Source organism: Andrographis paniculata, unplaced genomic scaffold, assembly GCF_009805555.1.
Source record: "Andrographis paniculata isolate CXL003 unplaced genomic scaffold, ASM980555v1 Contig51END, whole genome shotgun sequence".
NCBI lineage: Eukaryota > Viridiplantae > Streptophyta > Magnoliopsida > Lamiales > Acanthaceae > Andrographis > Andrographis paniculata.
The window spans coordinates 739797-762151 of NW_026137586.1; the positions used below are offsets into that span (position 1 = coordinate 739797).

Genomic DNA, 22355 nt, shown 5'->3' on the forward strand with positions numbered 1-22355 from the left:
TTCTAAAAAAAATAAAATAAAATGATATATTACAAATAATGGGTTTTTATTTTTTTATTTTTTATATAGTATATAGATAATAAATAAATGACAACTCACAAGTATTCCCAAACCTCGCCCGATCCCACGCCTGCGGTACGATAGAGATTCCATTGGAAGGGAAAGGAAACTGGAGAAGGAGAATTTCTGATCCACGCTGCTGCAATTCGCTTCCTTTGCTTCAATCCCATCGTGAGTATGAAATCATCTGTTTATCTGTATTTTATTTGTTTCTCCGATGCGAATTTCTCTGTTAGATGATCGAGAACGGTTCAGATCCAATCTGCTTGCGCGGCTATGTGTTCAATTAACAATTCGCTTATTCGTTCGATTGGGATATTCGATTAATTTAGGTTTTGGTTTTTTGGGGAAGAACGAAGATGGCAGCTGCTTCGGCGGCATTAGTGGCTGTGATGCTTGCTATCACGGCGCAGTTCGCTTTCGCATCCACAGTCCCCGCGTTCCTTTGGTCGCCTCACCTAAACGAGTAACAATCGCGCGCTATGCTATACTATGCTCTGTTTTGATTTGTGTTCTTCATTCACAACCCTAATGAAAACTGATAGTTTGATGTGCTGGCTTCATTCACAACCTTGTTTTCTATGATTTCTTTAATCATGTGCTTATTGGTTCTTTCCTATATCTGTTAATGGTCTTGCAATTTTGTGGCAGACTGCAAAAAATAGTTGAATACAGAACTCTCTCCCCAAGAGATTTAGCTAAATCGGTGATGAACCAAGGGGGGTGGTCGAAATACCTGGTATATCGTGCCCCTGTTCTGTTTTTTTTTTTTTTTTTACATCAATTTTACTGGGAGATATTATATATAAAAATATATTGTCTATTTGGCCAGAAAACATGTCCGTTTAAGCAGGGGTTTTTGGATGGAGACTTTTGAAATTTTGGAAATTTGGAAAAAAAAAGTAAAAAGTTAGTATTTGATTTTATGTTTTATGAGAGAAAAAATTGATTTGATGTAATGCTTTTGAAAAATTAATAATGCCAAATGAGTACAATTTGTTTAGTAAACAAAGCTGTTTCTAGTTGGATTTTGTTTTGGGATTTGAATAGTAAAATTTTTGAATTTAAATAGTTGTATGATGGGATATAAATAAGATTGATGCGATGTTTTGAATGTAAAATCAATTTTTAGTATAATATAAAAAATTAAAAATAGGTACTTGATTTGATGTTTTTAGGGAGAATCTTTTTTATAAATAGTAGAAATTTTGTAGAGTTTTGTAAACGAACACACCCTAACTGTGCTGGTTACTTTCTGTTTCAACTAAGAGTGACATGTAATTGTTGTCCTCAGTGCTCGGCAGAAGAAGATAAGGAGTCAAAGAATTTTGCATTTCTTTTTGTTGGGACAGAGGTATTGATATCACTTCTTTTGTTCATATTGCAGGAAATAGTCTTCTATAGTTTATTTTCACCTTGCCACTCATCAAATTAGAATGAAAATATTTTTTTTTCTTTTATTTTAATTATGTATGTATACATATATTGTTTGGGAATGGTTCCATATTGTTGCATAATTGTTGTCGCAGACACTTCAGTAATTCACTAATTCCTATCCATTGATCCACTTTGCCTGTGATTATATAACAAATATAATAAATATTTGAAGGCTCATCTACTCGTGTTTTCGATACTGTTTTCACGCTATGCAGATAGTAAAAAGTTATCTTTTTCAACTGTTAACTCTATATAACAACATTAGATTTAGCCATCATTTTCCATTCCGAGAATTTCAAATGCTAAACAACCCAAAACACCAAAAGTATCCAAAAACACAAGCAAACATACTCCAAACTACTGGCTACATAGTTCATCCTTAAAAGTGCTAATTCCTATATGAGCTGTAATATGCATGGATTATCTGCTAGTTTCGATATTATTATGCAAGCTAAATATATTCATTAGCAAATACTTTAACAACAAGTGATGCCTTACCATTTGCATATGTATCAAAAGTTAGTTTCTAGGTTAATTCTTTTCTTTTCTATTCTTTTTGAAGTTTTTCATATTTATAATTTATTAAATGAACAATAAAGATTTGGAATCTTTAGTTGTTTTTAACGTTTAAGGCGCTGAAGCTTGCACAAATTGCTGCAGTTGTCTTAATCTATGTAGAACTAGTAATAGGCTGACGACTTCCATATTGTTTGTGTTACATCTTTATCATTCATTACTGAAATATGTAGTTCTTTATGCACTTGCAGCCTCTCGATATTGCAAGACCCACAAAGAATGATCCCGCTCTTCTAGACTTGCTGAAGGTTTAGATTTGTTAGCCTTATTAATTCCGTGTTTTATCATCATTTTGGAGCATTATATTCATGTACTTTATTTTACCTTTTGATTTTAATTCACGGCTTTTTTTCAATAGGACTCCTTTTCAAACTCCAACTTCTCTTTGGCATTTCCTTATATATCTGCTGAAGGCGAAAGAGTGTCTATAGAAGGCTCTATGATTTCAGAGTTCGCAGATACCTGTCAGAAAAACTTGGGGGTCGGTAGTATTGCTCTAGCTGGATCGTGCTTTATACAGGGCGAAAATTTTGAAAGAATAAAAGATCTTCACTCCATACATGTAAGCAATACACAATATTGTAGTCTGTTAGTAGCATCATATTTAGTACTTTTGAATACATGATTGTATGCAGTATAAATTACATTTATTTCTGATGATGAAAGACACACTAATTTACTTGTAGGACTACTTGAACTCAAGGATTGAAAAGATTACCGATGGGCGCACAGACCTGATTGTGTTGTGCCCTGAGCATTCACCTTCTTCGCAAGATTCTGACAGTATGCAATAATTGGATTACATATATGTATATATATATGTAATATGTACATATATTTCATTTTTTATTGTTCATGTCTGACCAACAATCCTAATAGCCTAAATGTTTCTATTGTTCTCTGCAGGCAGTACTCTTTCTCAGGTTCTCAACTCTGTACATCAGTTGGGTGCAAAATACACTGTTCTCTATGTCTCAGATCCATTTAGGTCAATGAAGCAATTAACAAACCGGGGACTAGAAAGATTTCTTGCTGAAGGTGCCAAGGTAAATGAATCATCTGAACCTGCCTTCTGCGATGGAGTGTGCCAGATTAAGTCGTCACTTTTGGAGGGACTTCTGGTGGTAAGTTCATTTTAAGTCAACTGCCTATTTCTTCAGAAAACATATAGTTAGAATACTTGATATTAAATACATTCGAATTCTATCTTTCCCTTCCAAACAACATTATAACATTTCTATTCATCCATAGTAGAGGTGGGCAAAAAAACTGAACCGAATTTCGGTTAACCAGGAAAATTTGGTTTGAATACCAATATTGCATATTTGATATTTGTTTGGTTTGATTTCAGTTTTTGATATTTTTCTCGGTTAGGTTTTTGATATTTTTTTCAGTTAGACTTTTTATATTATTTTTTGTTCGATTAACTGAATCGAATATATTTTTTATTATTATATTTTAAATTTTATATTAATAATTATATTTGGTTTGGTTTCGGTTCTAATATTGAAATATTTGCAAATATTGTTTATTTAATTAGAATTTTAATTATTTTTTAATGTATTTTTTCTTAATTTTCGTTCAGTTCGAGTTATTTGCAAATATTTTTTGTTAAAAAATTCAGTTAATCAAAATTTTCAGTTAGAATATAGTTTGCGGTTTTGGATATTTGTTTGGTTCGGTTCGGATATCAAATACCTTCAAATTTACAAATAATCGAATCGTGTCCACCCCTAATCCATAGTAGGAAATACCCGAAATATTACCCGTTCTGTTTTTGCAACTTTTCAGGGAATCGTCTTGCTTGTGATTTTGATATCGGGGCTTTGCTGCATGATGGGGATTGATACTCCCACGAGATTCGAGGCTCCACAGGATACTTGATCAATTTCGCAATCAATGGATTCATCTATACTTATCGGGTCAGTGTCTCTGTTTTCCATCTGCTGTGTAGCTTATCTTATGTAGGAAATATATAACCCTCTCACGACATGCCTGCTCTGTTTATGTTTGCGCTTATGATCAGACGTGTGCTATATATTTTTTCCTGCATGTGTTAGTTTTTTAAGGGGAATCAATCGAATAATATGGCGCCATGGGCTTACGCCGATGCTCTGTACTTGCCGGGAGGCTAAACCATTCCGATTTTCTTGTCACACCCTTGTTTGTAGTATTTTTTAACATCCAATTTTATTATCACTTCTGATTTCTCTTTTTACTACTCTCCAGTTTGTGTTTTGTATAGTGCAATTTTGGTATGTGATAAATCGGCATTTGGGGCAGGATTTTATGACTGGTGTTCTGTTGGTTTGGTTTTGGATCGTGTTTAAATAATGGTTTGATTTAATGTTCGAGTAAAATAGGGTTCTGCTTAGATAGACTTTTTAAGAATTTTAAAGATTTTAAATTTTTTGAAAAAAATTAAAAATTTAGTATTTGATTCGATGTTTTGTGCTATTTTCACTTGAGAGTTTGAATGGAAATTTTTTATGAATTGTGTGAGACAAATCTTAGAGAAATAGAGCTTTTATGTTCCTATTAAAATCTCAAAGTTATCCTGTGAAACTGTGTCATAAATATAAAATATATTATTATTTTAAATTGAATATTTATTCTTTTTAGCTTTTGTAATGAGTATTTAATTATTATTTTTGAATTTTTATAAAAAAGTATATATTTTTTATTTTATTAGTATTATTTATATGGAATCAGGATTAAAATTATTTTTAGGATAATAGAGATTATAATAATTCCTATCTCAAATTTCATCTAAAGACCTTATCATAATTTTTATTTCAAAAAATATATCCAGTTCATTTTCCAAACAATATTACAAAATATGAAGCCAAAACATAATAAAAATATATACTACAAAAGTAAGAATAATCATTAACTATTGTATAACAAACTAAATTTATAAGCCCCTTAATAAACCACCACAGCTACAATAATAATAATAATAATATCCCAAAAAGCTTTTGCATGAATTAAAGAGATTATATTCCCCTTTATTGTCTGTCTCCCATCAATACACATTTTAAAAAACTTTTCCAAAGATCAAAAAAATGGAGAGAGAGGTCCCCCGTTGATAGTGATGGGTAAAAAAATCGAACCGAACCGTCGAGCAGTTGAACCGAACTGAATCGAACCAAATTTTCGGTTAACCGAGCAAATTCGGTTTCAATACAAATATTGCATATTTGATATTTGCTCGGTTTAGTTCAATTTCGATTTTTGATATTTTTTCGATTCGGTTAACCGAATCGAATATATTTATATATTTGTATTATTATATTTTAAAATATATTAATAATTATATTCGATTCAGTTTCAGCTCGGTTACGGTTCGATTTCAGTTCGAATATTTGAAATATTTTCAAATATTTATAAGTGTACTTAATTTTTGCACTACATTCTAGTGTCACCTCTTTAGGGAGTCTTTTCCATTATGAGGCAAGGTTTTCTTCATTCGTAGTCAAGTTGTTGAGGATATTATAATTGTTGCATTTACTCGGTAATTACTTTTAAATATTTATTCAATTAATAGTTTAAAAGTAATATTTTATATAAATTAAAAATTAATAATTATATATATATTTCAAAACTTTTTTATGTGAAAAATGACCTCTAGATTGAATTCGTGGCTTCATGTCCATCTTGAAATAAATAAATAAATATTATTGTACCGTCACTCAATAATGATTTATTATATTATAAATATTTTTTAATCTTAACGCAGGAGTTGACTATTTTTCTCAAACAGTGACCATACATTGTAACCCATCTTCAATTCATCTATTTTATTTATCCAATTTTAACTCCAAATATGCAGCAGTTGCTATAGTAATTTTATTCCAATTATAATTTCATTTTTCACTATTATTTTTCAAATATTCAATTTTTCCTATCATTTTAAACAACTTTTTATTTTTAACCCAGCGGATTGGAGATGCGCTGATACATTATGAAATTGTTATGCTACCTTCAGCTGCGAAGAAGGAAAACATAATTCACTACATAATACATTTCATTTTTTTTTTTATTTCATATACTTTTATTTTAATTGAAAAAAATTATACAATTTATGCTGTTATTAATTTTATAGATTTTATTTAGTTTTTTTTTAAAAAAATATTTTATTTATTTTATTACACATTTATATGATTATATTTTTCTTAAAAAAATATCGTATGAATACGTATCAAATTTAAACCAAACTTTAAAAATCTTTTCAAAAAACTCATGAAAATTCAAAATAAACATATATCCTTTGAGTTGGTTCAACTATTTTTTTTTAATTTTTTTTATTTATAATATTTCTGATAAAAATAATTATTGCATATAATATATTTTATGCAAATCTATCGATTTGCATGAGACTATTATGCATATCATAATATGCGAATATTGTATTATTATCATTATTATTATTATTATTATTAATGCGCATAAATTTAAATAGCAAATTGAATAGGTGAAAATGACATCTTATTAAAACAAAGGGTAAACTGTTTTTTAAGTCCCGTGTTTAGTCATGTAAATAGAGCCTGTCGCAAACTAGTCTCATAAGTGAAAAATTTTCGCTGTTTTAGTCCTCCGACGTCGGAGACGCCCGTGTGGTTCGCCGGAGATGACGTGTCCGCCAGGTGTCCTGCCAAGTCAGCGACACCTGGTGAACACGTGGATTTATTTTTTTCCATTAAATAAAATTTAAAATAAATTAAAAATAAGTTTTAAAAAAAATTTAAAAAATGAAAAAATACAAAATCCACGTGTCCACCTGGTCAGCGACACCTAGCGGACACGTCACCTCCGGCGAGCCACGCGGGCATCTCCGGCGCCGAGGGACTAAAACAACGAAAAATTTTCACTTATGGGACTAGTTTGCGACAGACTCCACTTACGATATTAAAATGATAAGGGGTCAGTTACGGGACTGAAAAACAGTTTAGCCTAAAACAAATAATAAAAGACTCACCCCAATCACACAATATTCAGTGGTCCACCTGATTCCCACCACACCACAAAACATTTTTGTGTAATTATTTTACAAAATATACATTTTATTATTATTATTATTATTATTATTATTATTATATACCCCTATATATTAATATATATATTATTATTATTATATTTTGTAGAATGTATAAAATAAAATTTAAATAAAAATTTATTTTATAATTATTTTTTAAATAAATGATTTTTACATTAATTTTTAAATTATTTATTTGTATGTTTTAGTGTGTTTATTTAATGATATGATTTTATATTTATTGTGAATTATGTAAAATTAAATATGACAGAGTAATATTTTTGTTTTCTTATTATTTTTATTTTTATATTTATATGTTTAAATTTTTATATTTTATTATATTTTTTTAGTAGTAGTTTTAAAAATTTGTGTATTATATAAACATTGAGTTTGTTTATTTAATTTAAATTTTCTAATTTTTAACTATGCTTTCTCTCTCACAAACATTTCATCAAATATTATTTTAATATCAAATTCAAACCAAAATTTTCCCTAAACCAATCAAAAGAAACAAACCCTTAATAAATTCTTTTGTTTGAAAATTTTCTTTTAAAGACTTTTGATTGTTTATAAAAATATTCTTTAAAAAATATTAAATCAAATATTTTTTTTTTAAATTTTTTTATGTTATACTAAATATGTCACATTAATTTTATATTTATATTTTGATCTTTTAATATATAAAAAATATTTTATTAATACATTTATATTAAAATATATATTATTATTATATAAAAAATATTTTTAAGGATCCAATATTCTAATTTTGTCCCGGGCCTAATAAAGGTCAAGAACGGGTCTGGCTGCACTCCTTGCGACGGAAGATGGTGATGAGGTTGAAGGAGACGGAGAGTAAATTATTGCATCAATATTTTTCATTAAAGAATTATAGTATAAAAATTATATGTTATATAAAAACTATTACATAAACTTAATTTTAATTGAAATTGTTATTAGTGTGTTTTCCAAAAAAACCTAAAAAGACACCCTTAAATTTAGGGGTGTCAATTCGATTTTTCGGTTCGTAATCGTGTTAGGTTGAACTATGAATGTAAAAAAGAACTGTGAATTCAAACCCAAAATTTGATTCAAAACTCTAGATCCGGACGCAAATGTTTTTTTTTTTTTTGCTTTTTCAGGTTCAGATCAACCTAACTTAATTTAATGTCATCCGAAAATCGACGAACCCAAACGACCCCCGACACGAAATAGACATGAAAATCTAATTTAGTATATTGTTTTTTTAGTAACTTAAATTTTTTATATTATTTTATTTTTAATATAATATAAATACATTGAAATGAAAATTATTTCAGGTCAACTCGAAACCCGACCTAATTTATATATTTTGGATGATCAGGTTAACCCGAAATCCAATCCGAATACAAAATATTTTTCGTTTAGAGTTCAAATCGACCTGATTTTTTTGCAAACTCGAACTTGAAAAATTTCAAATCAAACGAGTTAGATTTTTCGGTTCAATTTTCACACCCCTACTTATATTCCTTATGTATTCTATTGTTAACTATAGTTGTATACTCCATTCCTCCTAATATATATTTGCTTTTCTTTTATGTTTGTCCACATAAATATGAATTTTTATTTATAGCCAACGATGGTTACATATTCTTTAATTTATACCCTTTCACATTATATTTATTACCAAAATACGACAACTGCTTACAAATTCAATCTATATACTTCCTCCGTCCCATTGAAATGTTATTATTTTCCATTTTCGTCCGTTCTAAAACAAGGTTACCATTTCCTAATTTAGTAAGTGTACTACCTACCTAACATAATAAATACCCTTCCAACTTACACTATATTACACAAATGCCATTACTGTTATATTACACAATACTAATAGGGGCATTTTTGTCCTTTTTACTACAACCCATTATAATACTAATATTAAAAAATCTACGTGCAAAAAGTAAACGACAACCTTGCACCGGGACGGAGGGAGTATAATATCTTTTGATTTCATTAACTCATTTATATATTTTTCAAAATATTAATATTTTATATTACAATCAACTAATATAATATTATATTATTAAAACCAACGGTTTAATCCAAACAATGGAATGTTTATATACGTTGATACATTATATATCAATTTTCATAATATATTATTAATTGATTTTGTTCTTTCTATATTTCTTCATACACGTTTTTTCATAAAAATTAATACTTCATATTCATTATTTTTATATTTTCTACAAAATTTTATATACCTCATATATATATATAAAAAAATTATTTTCCAATAATCTCACAAAACAAACACAATTTATATTCCAAATTTTTTATTATATATATATATATGTATTTAAATATAATTATACAATATATTGATATGATCCATTTAGGTTGAGTGTCCCACCCACCATAGAAATAATTAGATATTTGGGTAGAAGTCTATAAATCGTTCAAATTGGCAAACATCATTCATTATCAATTTAGCATCATCTTCCTCCTACTAGTGGAGGGAATAGTTAATCTTCAACAATCTTTATTTCATTTTTATTTATCAAATTTATTTATTTATTTTTATAATGTAGCAACTCACAGTCCAACTTAATATACTGCAAACTAGGTAATTTAAAATAATTTGAGGTAATGTATTCGAGGTAATTAACTATAACCGGTGATAAATGAAATAATTTGAATAATGAGATAAATATGATGCAGATGAGAGAGATAAAAAAAGAAATAATGAGGCAAATGTAATGACTATAACGGATGCTCTCACGAGAGATAAAGTGATAATGTCATATTGAAACCACCAAAATATCGTATTATTAGACACTAATTGAAGTTTTTTGCATTTTTTTTCATAATTTGTACTATATTTTGATATAATAATTAATATTCAAATAACAACTCTACGTTAAAAAAAATAAATAAATGAGTAAATGTAAATGTAAACATATATCTTAGTATTGGCTGCTATAATTGATGCTACTACCAATAGCAGAGTAAATCATACTAAATTTCAAATTTTGAACTAAAATAATAATTTGATTTGATGTAAATATATATATTGAAATAATATTTTGAATATAAAATTAAATTTTATTATAATAAAATAAATGAAAAAATATATATTTGATTTAATACAAAAAAACTAAAATAAATCTTACAAACAGACACACCCTTAATATTAATAATTAATTTTAATTTACGAAATAATATACGGACCTTATAGAATAACCATTACAATAATTGCATTAATAAATGACGTACTTAATTAGTTGTTCCGAAACCTACCAAATTTTATTCCCAAATTTTTCTGACAATTAAGTTAAGTGTTTATTTTTCTGATAATTTTCTGTTAATTCAACATCATCTCCGGCAGGTCGATGTCGTGCCCTCACGTCAGCGGCTTGGCGGCGCTGCTGAAACAAGCCCACCCTGAGTGGTCACCGGCGGCGATCAAGTCAGCATTGATGACCATGGCGTACAACGTCGACAACAACGGGAATAATTTGACGGACCTCGCCACCGGGGACGTGTCCAATCCGTTCTCGGGCCACGTCGATCCAAACCGAGCAACGAATCCCGGCCTGATCTACGACATCGATACCCAAAACTACGTCGCATTTTTGTGCAGCATCGGGTACGATGCGCGGCAAATTATGGCATTCACGAAAGATTTGTCGATCTTGGATTGCAACGCAGTCGGGCTGAAAACTCCTGGGGATTTGAACTACCCATCGTTCTTGGTTGCCTTCTCCGGCTTTAAAAGCGTTGTGAAGTATAAACAAAGCGTAAGAAATGTCAAGAAGGAGGCGAATGTCGTGTACGAGGTGACAGTGCACGCAACGGACAATGTGGAAGTGACCGTGACACCGAGTAAATTAGAGTTCGGCGAGAAGGAAGACACTCTATCTGGGTCTACAGATATAATGATAAATCTAATAAATAAATACAATGGTAATGGTAATTGTAATTAGGAAAACATTTGTCTTTCATATTTACAAAGCTTTATTCTATTGGTTCTGTTGGCATGCGGGTGACCCAGGTTGATCTCCAATTCATTGCCACTTAATTTTTAATACGGTTTTCAATTTATATTAAAAAATTTAATATATATAATTTTGTACAAAATATATAATATATAATTTATACACTAAAAAATATAATAGTTTAACATAAAATATTACTCCATCCGTCCCACTTAATTTATCCATTTTTTCTATATCTATCTGTCCTATATAAATTTTCTTTTTTATTTTTTGGAAATATAAGTATACACTTTAATCATATTTTAAAATTAATAATTTATAATTTTTTATTTTAATTAACTATTAAATTATTTTAATCTATAATTATTTTTATTATACCATAATTATTTTTACTGATATATTTCTTAATTACTTACAAATTACATCATAACTAAAACTTCATGCCCCAGTTAAAATGGACAAATTAGTTGGGATGGAAGGGATATATTTTTTTACACTACTTCAAGCTAAAATACAAAATTAATACACCAGTAAAATAAATTTTAAATTATTAATCTATTTAAAATATCATTACTAATATAATAAAATTAATGATTATAAATAAATATATGTAATTGTAGTATTATATTCAAATAAAATATTATATTTTTATAGAAGCAATAAAATATAATTTAAATATAAAAATATATACATATAATATTAAAAACATAAATTATTTTAATCTTTATTAGATTAGATAGGAGGGTAATGTATTTAAAAAAAATATATTTTTTAATTTATTAAATTTTGATTTTGATTTTAATTTTAATATACACATAATATTAAAAAAATATTAATTTTAATATACACATGTGAAATTATATATGGTAAGTTTTATATTAGGTAAGTAGCGGTTAAGCATAATGATTTTGATTTTGATTTTAATTTTAATGTACACATAATATTAAAAAAGAAATTATTTTAATTTTAATATACACATAATATAAAAAAAAAATTATTTTAATTTTAATATACACATAATATTAAAAAAGAAATTATTTTACTTTTAATATACACATGTGAAATTATATATGGTAAGTTTTATATTAGGTAAGTAGCCGTTAACATAATAATTTTTATTTTGATTTTGATTTTAATTTTAATATACACATAATATTAAAAAAAGAAATCATTTTAATTTTAATATACACATGTGAAATTATATATGGTAAGTTTTATATTAGGTAAGTAGCCGTTAACATAATAATTTTTATTTTGATTTTGATTTTAATTTTAATATACACATAATATTAAAAAAAGAAATCATTTTAATTTTAATATACACATGTGAAATTATATATGGTAAGTTTTATATTAGGTAAGTAGCCGTTAAGCATAATGATTTTGATTTTGATTTTAATTTTAATATACACATAATATTAAAAAAAGAAATTATTTTAATTTTAATATACACATGTGAAATTATATATGGTAAATTTATATTAGGTAAGTAGCCGTTAACATAATGATTATGATTTTGATTTTAATTTTAATAAATACATAATATTAAAAAAATTATTTTAATTTTAATATACACATGTGAAATTATATATGGTAAGTTTTATATTAGGTAAGTAGCCGTTAAGTATAATGATTTTAATTTTGATTTTAATTTTAATATACACATGTAAAATTATATATGGTAAGTTTTATATTAGGTAAGTAGCCGTTAAGGCATACATTATAAATATTCTTAATTTTGATTTTGTATACATTATTATAAGTTTTTGGGGTTGCAATGCAAATGCAAATGCAGAAGCAATGGGGTACGAGCAGGGTAGGGGCAGGGCCAGCGGCAGGGGGAATTCCGAGAAGGTGATGAAGAAGGTTTTGTGAAGAGGGGTACGAGCAGGGCCAGCGACAGGGGCAGGGGCAGGGGGAATTCCGAGAAGGGGATGAAGAAGGTTTTGTGAAGAGGGGTAAGAGCAGGGCAGGGGCAGGGCCAGCGACAGGGGCAGGGGCAGGGGGAATTCCGAGAAGGGGATGAAGAAGGTTTTGTAAAGAGGGTTCTGGAGAATTTCGGGGATGCAGCTGACACTTGCAATGGGGTACGAGCAGGGAAGGGGCAGGGGCAGGTGATGGTAATTCTTTGAAAGTAGCTGAGCTGTTGGTGAAACATGGTTTCGAAGAGGCTTATGCTGTCCGGGGAGGGATCAGGGGCAAGAAGGGATGCCAGGTATGGTATGGTTATTTCTATATGTTTATTTTCAAGTCTTGAGTGATGCTCAAGCATCTGAGTGTTGCTGATGTTTTGAGGATTTTTTTTTGTCTTGTGTTAATCATTCAAGAAATTATAGTACGACACTTTTCTTGGAAAATTTTAGAATCCAATCTTGGAACTTTTCCTTGTACCTAATAATGTGTGTTTTGGATTTGACTAGTATTTGGTGCTTCACTTAAGCATGTGATTCGTTAGTTATTCTTGATCGATGATGTTGTGTGCTTATTTTTTAGGAGATACAAGAGACTACCGAACATACTAATATTTATTTTAAATCTTTTTAGATGCATACGAGAGGGAGCGGCCGCATGATCGGACTACCGAACATAATAGGGAGTACTTCTTTCTTTTTCTTTTACATTTATGAAATGCATTTATTTTATCACATTGCATATAGGGTTAGATTTATTTTTACGTCAGTCCCGGGACATGCATGCATTAATTTCTTTTCTATATTTTATACTAACACATTTTTTAGTGTTTTTTAGTTTGTAGGTAAAGCTTATCGGGAGATTGGAGGAAGCGCAAAGATCCGTCGATCTCGATTTCAAACATGGGTAAGTGATTTTAATATTATTTTGTCTTTCCCTTCCTATGCATATACATACTAATATTAATTTAAATCTTTTTAGATGCATACGAGAGGGAGCGGCCGCATGATCGGACTACCGAACATAATAGGGAGTACTTCTTTCTTTTTCTTTTACATTTATGAATTGCATTTATTTTATCACATTGCATATAGGGTTAGATTTATTTTTACGTCAGTCCCGGGACATGCATGCATTAATTTCTTTTCTATATTTTATACTAACACATTTTTTAGTGTTTTTTAGTTTGTAGGTAAAGCTTATCGGGATATTAGAGGAAGCGCAAAGATCCGTCGATCTCGATTTCAAACCGAGGTAAGTGATTTTAATATTATTTTGTCTTTTCCTTCCTATGCATATACATACTAATATTTATTTTAAATCTTTTTAGATGCATACGAGAGGGAGCGGCCGCATGATCGAACTACTGAACAAAATAGGGAGTACTTCTATCTTTTTCTTTTACATTTATGAATTGCATTTATTTTATCACATTGCATATAGGGTTAGATTTATTTTTACGTCAGTCCCGGGACATGCATGCATTAATTTCTTTTCTATATTTTATACTAACACATTTTTTAGTGTTTTTTAGTTTGTAGGTAAAGCTTATCGGGAGATTGGAGGAAGCGCAAAGATCCGTCGATCTCGATTTCAAACCAAGGTAAGTGATTTTAATATTATTTTGTCTTTCCCTTCCTATGCATATACATACTAATATTAATTTAAATCTTTTTAGATGCATACGAGAGGGAGCGGCCGCATGATCGGACTACCGAGCATAATAGGGAGTACTTCTTTCTTTTTCTTTTACATTTATGAATTGCATTTATTTTATCACATTGCATATAGGGTTAGATTTATTTTTACGTCAGTCCCGGGACATGCATGCATTAATTTCTTTTCTATATTTTATACTAACACATTTTTTAGTGTTTTTTAGTTTGTAGGTAAAGCTTATCGGGAGATTGGAGGAAGCGCAAAGATCCGTCGATCTCGATTTCAAACATGGGTAAGTGATTTTAATATTATTTTGTCTTTCCCTTCCTATGCATATACATACTAATATTAATTTAAATCTTTTTAGATGCATACGAGAGGGAGCGGCCGCATGATCGGACTACCGAACATAATAGGGAGTACTTCTTTCTTTTTCTTTTACATTTATGAATTGCATTTATTTGATCACATTGCATATAGGGTTAGATTTATTTTTACGTCAGTCCCGGGACATGCATGCATTAATTTCTTTTCTATATTTTACACTAACACATTTTTTAGTGTTTTTTAGTTTGTAGGTAAAGCTTATCGGGAGATTGGAGGAAGCGCAAAGATCCGTCGATCTCGATTTCAAACCAAGGTAAATGATTTTAATATTATTATGTCTTTCCCTTCCTATGCATATACATACTAATATTTATTTTAAATCTTTTTAGATGCATACGAGAGGGAGCGGCCGCATGATCGGACTACCGAACATAATAGGGAGTACTTCTTTCTTTTTACATTTATGAATTGCATTTATTTTCTCATATTGCATATAGGGTTAGATTTATTTTTACGTCAGTCCCGGGACATGCATGCATTAATTTCTTTTCTATATTTTATACTAACACATTTTTTAGTGTTTTTTAGTTTGTAGGTAAAGCTTATCGGAAGATTAGAGGAAGCGCAAAGATCCGTCGATCACGATTTCAAACCAAGGTAAGTAATCTTAATATTATTTTGTCTTTCCCTTCCTATGCATATACATACTAATATTTATTTTAAATCTTTTTAGATGCATACGAGAGGGAGCGGCCGCATGATCGGACTACCGAACATAATAGGGAGTACTTCTTTCTTTTTACATTTATGAATTGCATTTATTTTATCATATTGCATATAGGGTTAGATTTATTTTTACGTCAGTCCCGGGACATGCATGCATTAATTTCTTTACTATATTTTATACTAACACATTTTTTAGTGTTTTTTAGTTTGTAGGTAAAGCTTATCGGGAGATTAGAGGAAGCGCAAAGATCCGTCGATCACGATTTCAAACCAAGGTAAGTAATCTTAATATTATTTTGTCTTTCCCTTCCTATGCATATACATACTAATATTTATTTTAAATCTTTTTAGATGCATACGAGAGGGAGCGGCCGCATTATCGGACTACCGAACATAATAGGGAGTACTTCTTTCTTTTTCTTTTACATTTATGAATTGCATTTATTTTATCCCATTGCATATAGGGTTAGATTTATTTTTACGTCAGTCCCGGGACATGCATACATTAATTTCTTTTCTATATTTTATACTAACACATTTTTTAGTATTTTTTAGTTTGTAGGTAAAGTTTATCGGGAGATTGGAGGAAGCGCAAAGATCCGTCGATCTCGATTTCAAACCAAGGTAAGTGATTTTAATATTATTTTGTCATTCCCTTCCTATGCATATACATACTAATATTTATTTAAATCTTTTTAGATGCATACGAGAGGGAGCGGCCGCATGATCGGACTACCGAGCATAATAGGGAGTACTTCTTTCTTTTACATTTATAAATTGCATTTATTTTATCACATTGCATATAGGGTTAGATTTATTTTTACGTCAGTCCCGGGACATGCATGCATTAATTTCTTTTCTATATTTTATACTAACACATTTTTTAGTGTTTTTTAGTTTGTAGGTAAAGCTTATCGGGAGATTGGAGGAAGCGCAAAGATCCGTCGATCTCGATTTCAAACATGGGTAAGTGATTTTAATATTATTTTGTCTTTCCCTTCCTATGCATATACATACTAATATTAATTTAAATCTTTTTAGATGCATACGAGAGGGAGCGGCCGCATGATCGGACTACCGAACATAATAGGGAGTACTTCTTTCTTTTTCTTTTACATTTATGAATTGCATTTATTTTATCACATTGCATATAGGGTTAGATTTATTTTTACGTCAGTCCCGGGACATGCATGCATTAATTTCTTTTCTATATTTTATACTAACACATTTTTTAGTGTTTTTTAGTTTGTAGGTAAAGCTTATCGGGAGATTGGAGGAAGCGCAAAGATCCGTCGATCCCGATTTCAAACCAAGGTAAGTGATTTTAATATTATTTTGTCTTTCCCTTCCTATGGATATACATACTAATATTTATTTAAATCTTTTTAGATGCATACGAGAGGGAGCGGCCGCATGATCGGACTACATAACATAATAGGGAGTACTTCTTTCTTTTTCTTTTACATTTATGAATTGCATTTATTTTATCACATTGCATATAGGGTTAGAATTATTTTTACGTCAGTCCCGGGACATGCATGCATTAATTTCTTTTCTATATTTTATACTAACACATTTTTTAGTGTTTTTTAGTTTGTAGGTAAAGCTTACCGGGAGATTAGAGGAAGCGCAAAGATCCGTCGATCTCGATTTCAAACCAAGGTAAGTGATTTCAATATTATTTTGTCTTTCCCTTCCTATGCATATACATACTAATATTTATTTTAAATCTTTTTAGATGCATACGAGAGGGAGCGGCCGCATGATCGGACTACCGAACATAATAGGGAGTACTTCTTTCTTTTTACATTTATGAATTGCATTTATTTTATCATATTGCATATAGGGTTAGATTTATTTTTACGTCAGTCCCGGGACATGCATGCATTAATTTCTTTTCTATATTTTATACTAACACATTTTTTAGTGTTTTTTAGTTTGTAGGTAAAGCTTATCGGGAGATTAGAGGAGCGCAAAGATCCGTCGATCACGATTTCAAACCAAGGTAAGTCATTTTCATATTATTTTGTCTTTCCCTTCCTATGCATATACATACTAATATTTATTTTAAATCTTTTTAGATGCATACGAGAGGGAGCGGCCGCATTATCGGACTACCGAACATAATAGGGAGTACTTCTTTCTTTTTCTTTTACATTTATGAATTGCATTTATTTTATCACATTGCATATAGGGTTAGATTTATTTTTACGTCAGTCCCGGGACATGCATACATTAATTTCTTTTCTATATTTTATACTAACACATTTTTTAGTGTTTTTTAGTTTGTAGGTAAAGCTTATCGGGAGATTGGAGGAAGCGCAAAGATCCGTCGATCTCGATTTCAAACCAAGGTAAGTGATTTTAATATTATTTTGTCTTTCCCTTCCTATGCATATACAAACTAATATTTATTTAAATCTTTTTAGATGCATACGAGAGGGAGCGGCCGCATGATCGGACTACCGAGCATAATAGGGAGTACTTCTTTCTTTTTCTTTTACATTTATGAATTGCATTTATTTTATCACATTGCATATAGGGTTAGATTTATTTTTACGTCAGTCCCGGGACATGCATGCATTAATTTCTTTTCTATATTTTACACTAACACATTTTTTAGTGTTTTTTAGTTTGTAGGTAAAGCTTATCGGGAGATTGGAGGAAGCGCAAAGATCCGTCGATCTCGATTTCAAACCAAGGTAAATGATTTTAATATTATTATGTCTTTCCCTTCCTATGCATATACATACTAATATTTATTTTAAATCTTTTTAGATGCATACGAGAGGGAGCGGCCGCATGATCGGACTACCGAACATAATAGGGAGTACTTCTTTCTTTTTACATTTATGAATTGCATTTATTTTATCACATTGCATATAGGGTTAGATTTATTTTTACGTCAGTCCCGGGACATGCATGCATTAATTTCTTTTCTATATTTTATACTAACACATTTTTTAGTGTTTTTTAGTTTGTAGGTAAAGCTTACCGGGAGATTAGAGGAAGCGCAAAGATCCGTCGATCTCGATTTCAAACCAAGGTAAGTGATTTCAATATTATTTTGTCTTTCCCTTCCTATGCATATACATACTAATATTTATTTTAAATCTTTTTAGATGAATACGAGAGGGAGCGGCCGCATGATCGGACTACCGAACATAATAGGGAGTACTTCTATCTTTTTCTTTTACATTTATGAATTGCATTTATTTTATCACATTGCATATAGGTTAGAAATATTTTTACGTCAGTCCCGGGACATGCATGCATTAATTTCTTTTCTATATTTTATACTAACACATTTTTTAGTGATTTTTTAGTATGTAGGTAAAGCTTATCGGGAGATTGGAGGAAGCGCAAAGATCCGTCGATCCCGATTTCAAACCAAGGTAAGTGATTTTAACATTATTTTGTCTTTCCCTTCCTATGCATATACATACTAATATTTATTTAAATCTTTTTAGATGCATACGAGAGGGAGCGGCCGCATGATCGGACTACCGAACATAATAGGGAGTACTTCTTTCTTTTTCTTTTACATTTATGAATTGCATTTATTTTATCACATTGCATATAGGGTTAGATTTATTTTTACGTCAGTCCCGGGACATGCATGCATTATTTCTTTTCTATATTTTATACTAACACATTTTTTAGTGTTTTTTAGTTTGTAGGTAAAGCTTATCGGGAGATTGGATGAAGCGCAAAGATCCATGGATCTCGATTTCAAACCAAGGTAAGTGATTTTAACATTATTTTGTCTTTCCCTTCCTATGCATATACATACTAATATTTATTTAAATCTTTTTAGATGCATACGAGAGGGAGCGGCCGCATGATCGGACTACTGAACATAATAGGGAGTACTTCTATCTTTTTCTTTTACATTTATGAATTGCATTTATTTTATCACATTGCATATAGGATTAGATTTATTTTTACGTCAGTCCCGGGACATGCATGCATTAATTTCTTTTCTATATTTTATACTAACACATTTTTTTAGTGTTTTTTAGTTTGTAGGTAAAGCTTACCGGGAGATTAGAGGAAGAGCAAAGATCCGTCGATCTCGATTTCAAACCAAGGTAAGTGATTTTAATATTATTTTGTCTTTCCCTTCCTATGCATATACATACTAATATTTATTTTAAATTTTTTTATATGAATACGAGAGGGAGCGGCCGCATGATCGGACTACCGAACATAATAGGGAGTACTTCTATCTTTTTCTTTTACATTTATGAATTGCATTTATTTTATCATATTGCATATAGGTTAGATTTATTTTTACGTCAGTCCCGGGACATGCATGCATTAATTTCTTTTCTATATTTTATACTAACACATTTTTTTAGTGTTTTTTAGTTTGTAGGTAAAGCTTACCGGGAGATTAGAGGAAGCGCAAAGATCCGTCGATCTCGATTTCAAACCAAGGTAAGTGATTTTAATATTATTTTGTCTTTCCCTTCCTATGCATATACATACTAATATTTATTTTAAATCTTTTTAGATGAATACGAGAGGGAGCGGCCGCATGATCGGACTACCGAACATAATAGGGAGTACTTCTATCTTTTTCTTTTACATTTATGAATTGCATTTATTTTATCACATTGCATATAGGTTAGATTTATTTTTACGTCAGTCCCGGGACATGCATGCATTAATTTTTTTGTTATATTTTATACTAACACATTTTTTTAGTGTTTTTTAGTTTGTAGGTAAAGCTTACCGGGAGATTAGAGGAAGCGCAAAGATCCGTCGATCTCGATTTCAAACCAAGGTAAGTGATTTTAATATTATTTTGTCTTTCCCTTCCTATGGATATGCATACTAATATTTATTTAAATCTTTTTAGATGCATACGAGAGGGAGCGGCCGCATGATCGGACTACCGAACATAATAGGGAGTACTTCTTTATTTTCCTTTTATAGTTATGCAATGCATTTATTTTATCACATTGCATATAGGGTTAGATTTATTTTTACGTCCGTCCCGGGACATGTATGCATTGATTTTGTTTCTATATTTTATACTAACACATTTTTTAGTGTTTTTTAGTTTGTAGGTAAAGCTTATAGGGAGATTAGAGGAAGCGCAAAGATCCGTCGATCTCGACTTCAAACAAAGGTAAGTGATTTTAATAGTATTTTGTTTTTTCCTTCCTATGCATATACATACTAATATCTATTTTAAATCTTTTTAGATGTATACGAGAGGGAGCGTCCGCATGATCGGACTACCGAACATAATAGGGAGTACTTCTTTCTTTTTCTTTTACATTTATGCATTGTATTTATTTTAGCATCTTGCATATAGAGTTAGATTGATTTTTACGTCCCGGGACATGAATGCATTAATTTCGTTTTTATATTTTATGCTAACTTCTTTTTAAGTTTTTTTAATTTGTAGGTAAAGATTATGTGGAGACGAGGGGATCTGCAAAGATCTTTCGATCTCAATTTCAAATCTAAGGTAAGTGATTTTAATATGATTTAGTTGTTTACTATATATGTATACTAATATTTATTGTAAATCTTTTTAGATGCATACGAGAGGGAGCGGCCGTATGATCGGACGACCGAATACATAAGAGGGAGTAATTCGTCCCTATCTTTTTCCATTTATGCATTGTATTTATTTTAGCATCTTGCATATAGAGTTAGATTTATTTTTATGTCCCGGGATATGCATGCATTAATTTTGTTTCTATATTTTATACCAACTTATTTTTAAGTGTTTTTAATTTGTAGGTAAAGCTTATGTGGAGATGAGGGGATCCACAAAGATCTTTCGATCTCGAATTCAAATCCAAGGTAAGTGATTTTAATATTATTTTGTTGTTTCCTATACATGTATACTAATATTTATTCTAAATCTTTTTAGATGCATACGAGAGGGAGCGGCCGGATGATTGGACGACCGAATACATTAGAGAGTAATTCGTCCCTATCCTTTTACATGTATGCATTGTATTTATATTAGCATCTAGCATATAGAGTTAGATTTATTTTTACGTCCCGGGACATGCATGCATTAATTTTGTTTCTATATTTTATACTAACTTATTTTTAAGTGTTTTTAATTTGTAGGTAAAGCTTATGTGGAGACGGGGGGATCTGCAAAGATCCTTCGATCTCGATTTCAAATCCAAGGTAAGTGATTTTAATATTATTTTGTTGTTTCCTATACATATATACTAATATCTATTTTAAATCTTTTTAGATGCATACGAGAGGGAGCGGCCGGATGATCGGACGACCGAATACATAAGAGGGAGTAATTCGTCCCTATCCTTTTACATTTATGCATTGTATTTATTTTAGGATCTTGCATATAGAGTTAGATTTATTTTTACGTCCCGGGACATGCATGCATTAGTTTTTTTCTATATTTTATACTAACTTATTTTTAAGTGTTCTCGATTTGTAGGTAAAGCTTATGTGGAGACGAGGGGATCCGCAAAGATCCTTCGATCTCGATTTCAAATCCAAGATAAGTGATTTTAATATTATTATGTTGTTTCCTATACATATATACTAATATCTATTAAATCTTTTTAGATGCATACGGGAGGGAACGGCCGGATGATCGGATGACCGAATACATAATAGGGAATAATTCGTCCCTATCCTTTGACATT

General features: G+C 30.1%; 2 protein-coding genes across 2 annotated transcripts; both read left to right on the forward strand.

Moving 5' to 3' along the window:
* Positions 1-94: 94 nt before the first annotated feature.
* LOC127253752 (uncharacterized) lies at positions 95-4272 on the forward strand. The gene is made up of 9 exons (XM_051278508.1): positions 95-235; positions 413-526; positions 712-799; positions 1355-1414; positions 2265-2321; positions 2432-2635; positions 2760-2856; positions 2980-3197; positions 3865-4272. The coding sequence occupies exons 2-9, from the start codon at positions 420-422 to the stop codon at positions 3955-3957; spliced, it is 924 nt and encodes a 307-aa protein (XP_051134465.1). The 5' UTR covers positions 95-235; positions 413-419; the 3' UTR covers positions 3958-4272.
* A 6204-nt stretch (positions 4273-10476) lies between these two features.
* LOC127253535 (subtilisin-like protease SBT1.4) lies at positions 10477-12957 on the forward strand. The gene is made up of 2 exons (XM_051278178.1): positions 10477-11056; positions 12878-12957. The coding sequence occupies exons 1-2, from the start codon at positions 10477-10479 to the stop codon at positions 12955-12957; spliced, it is 660 nt and encodes a 219-aa protein (XP_051134135.1).
* Positions 12958-22355: the final 9398 nt, after the last annotated feature.

What these genes read in the sequence shown, in the direction of transcription:
- LOC127253535 (XM_051278178.1), top strand. Translation starts at nt 10,477, where the DNA reads ATGTCGTGCCCTCACGTCAGCGGCTTGGCGGCGCTGCTGAAACAAGCC. An exon ending in AAATAAATACAATGGTAATG is followed by an intron (nt 11,057 to 12,877) that starts GTAATTGTAATT and finishes ATGCAAATGCAG; the next exon opens with AAGCAATGGGGTACGAGCAG.
- LOC127253752 (XM_051278508.1), top strand. Translation starts at nt 420, where the DNA reads ATGGCAGCTGCTTCGGCGGCATTAGTGGCTGTGATGCTTGCTATCACG. An exon ending in TTCTTTTTGTTGGGACAGAG is followed by an intron (nt 1,415 to 2,264) that starts GTATTGATATCA and finishes ATGCACTTGCAG; the next exon opens with CCTCTCGATATTGCAAGACC. An exon ending in TTCTTCGCAAGATTCTGACA is followed by an intron (nt 2,857 to 2,979) that starts GTATGCAATAAT and finishes TGTTCTCTGCAG; the next exon opens with GCAGTACTCTTTCTCAGGTT.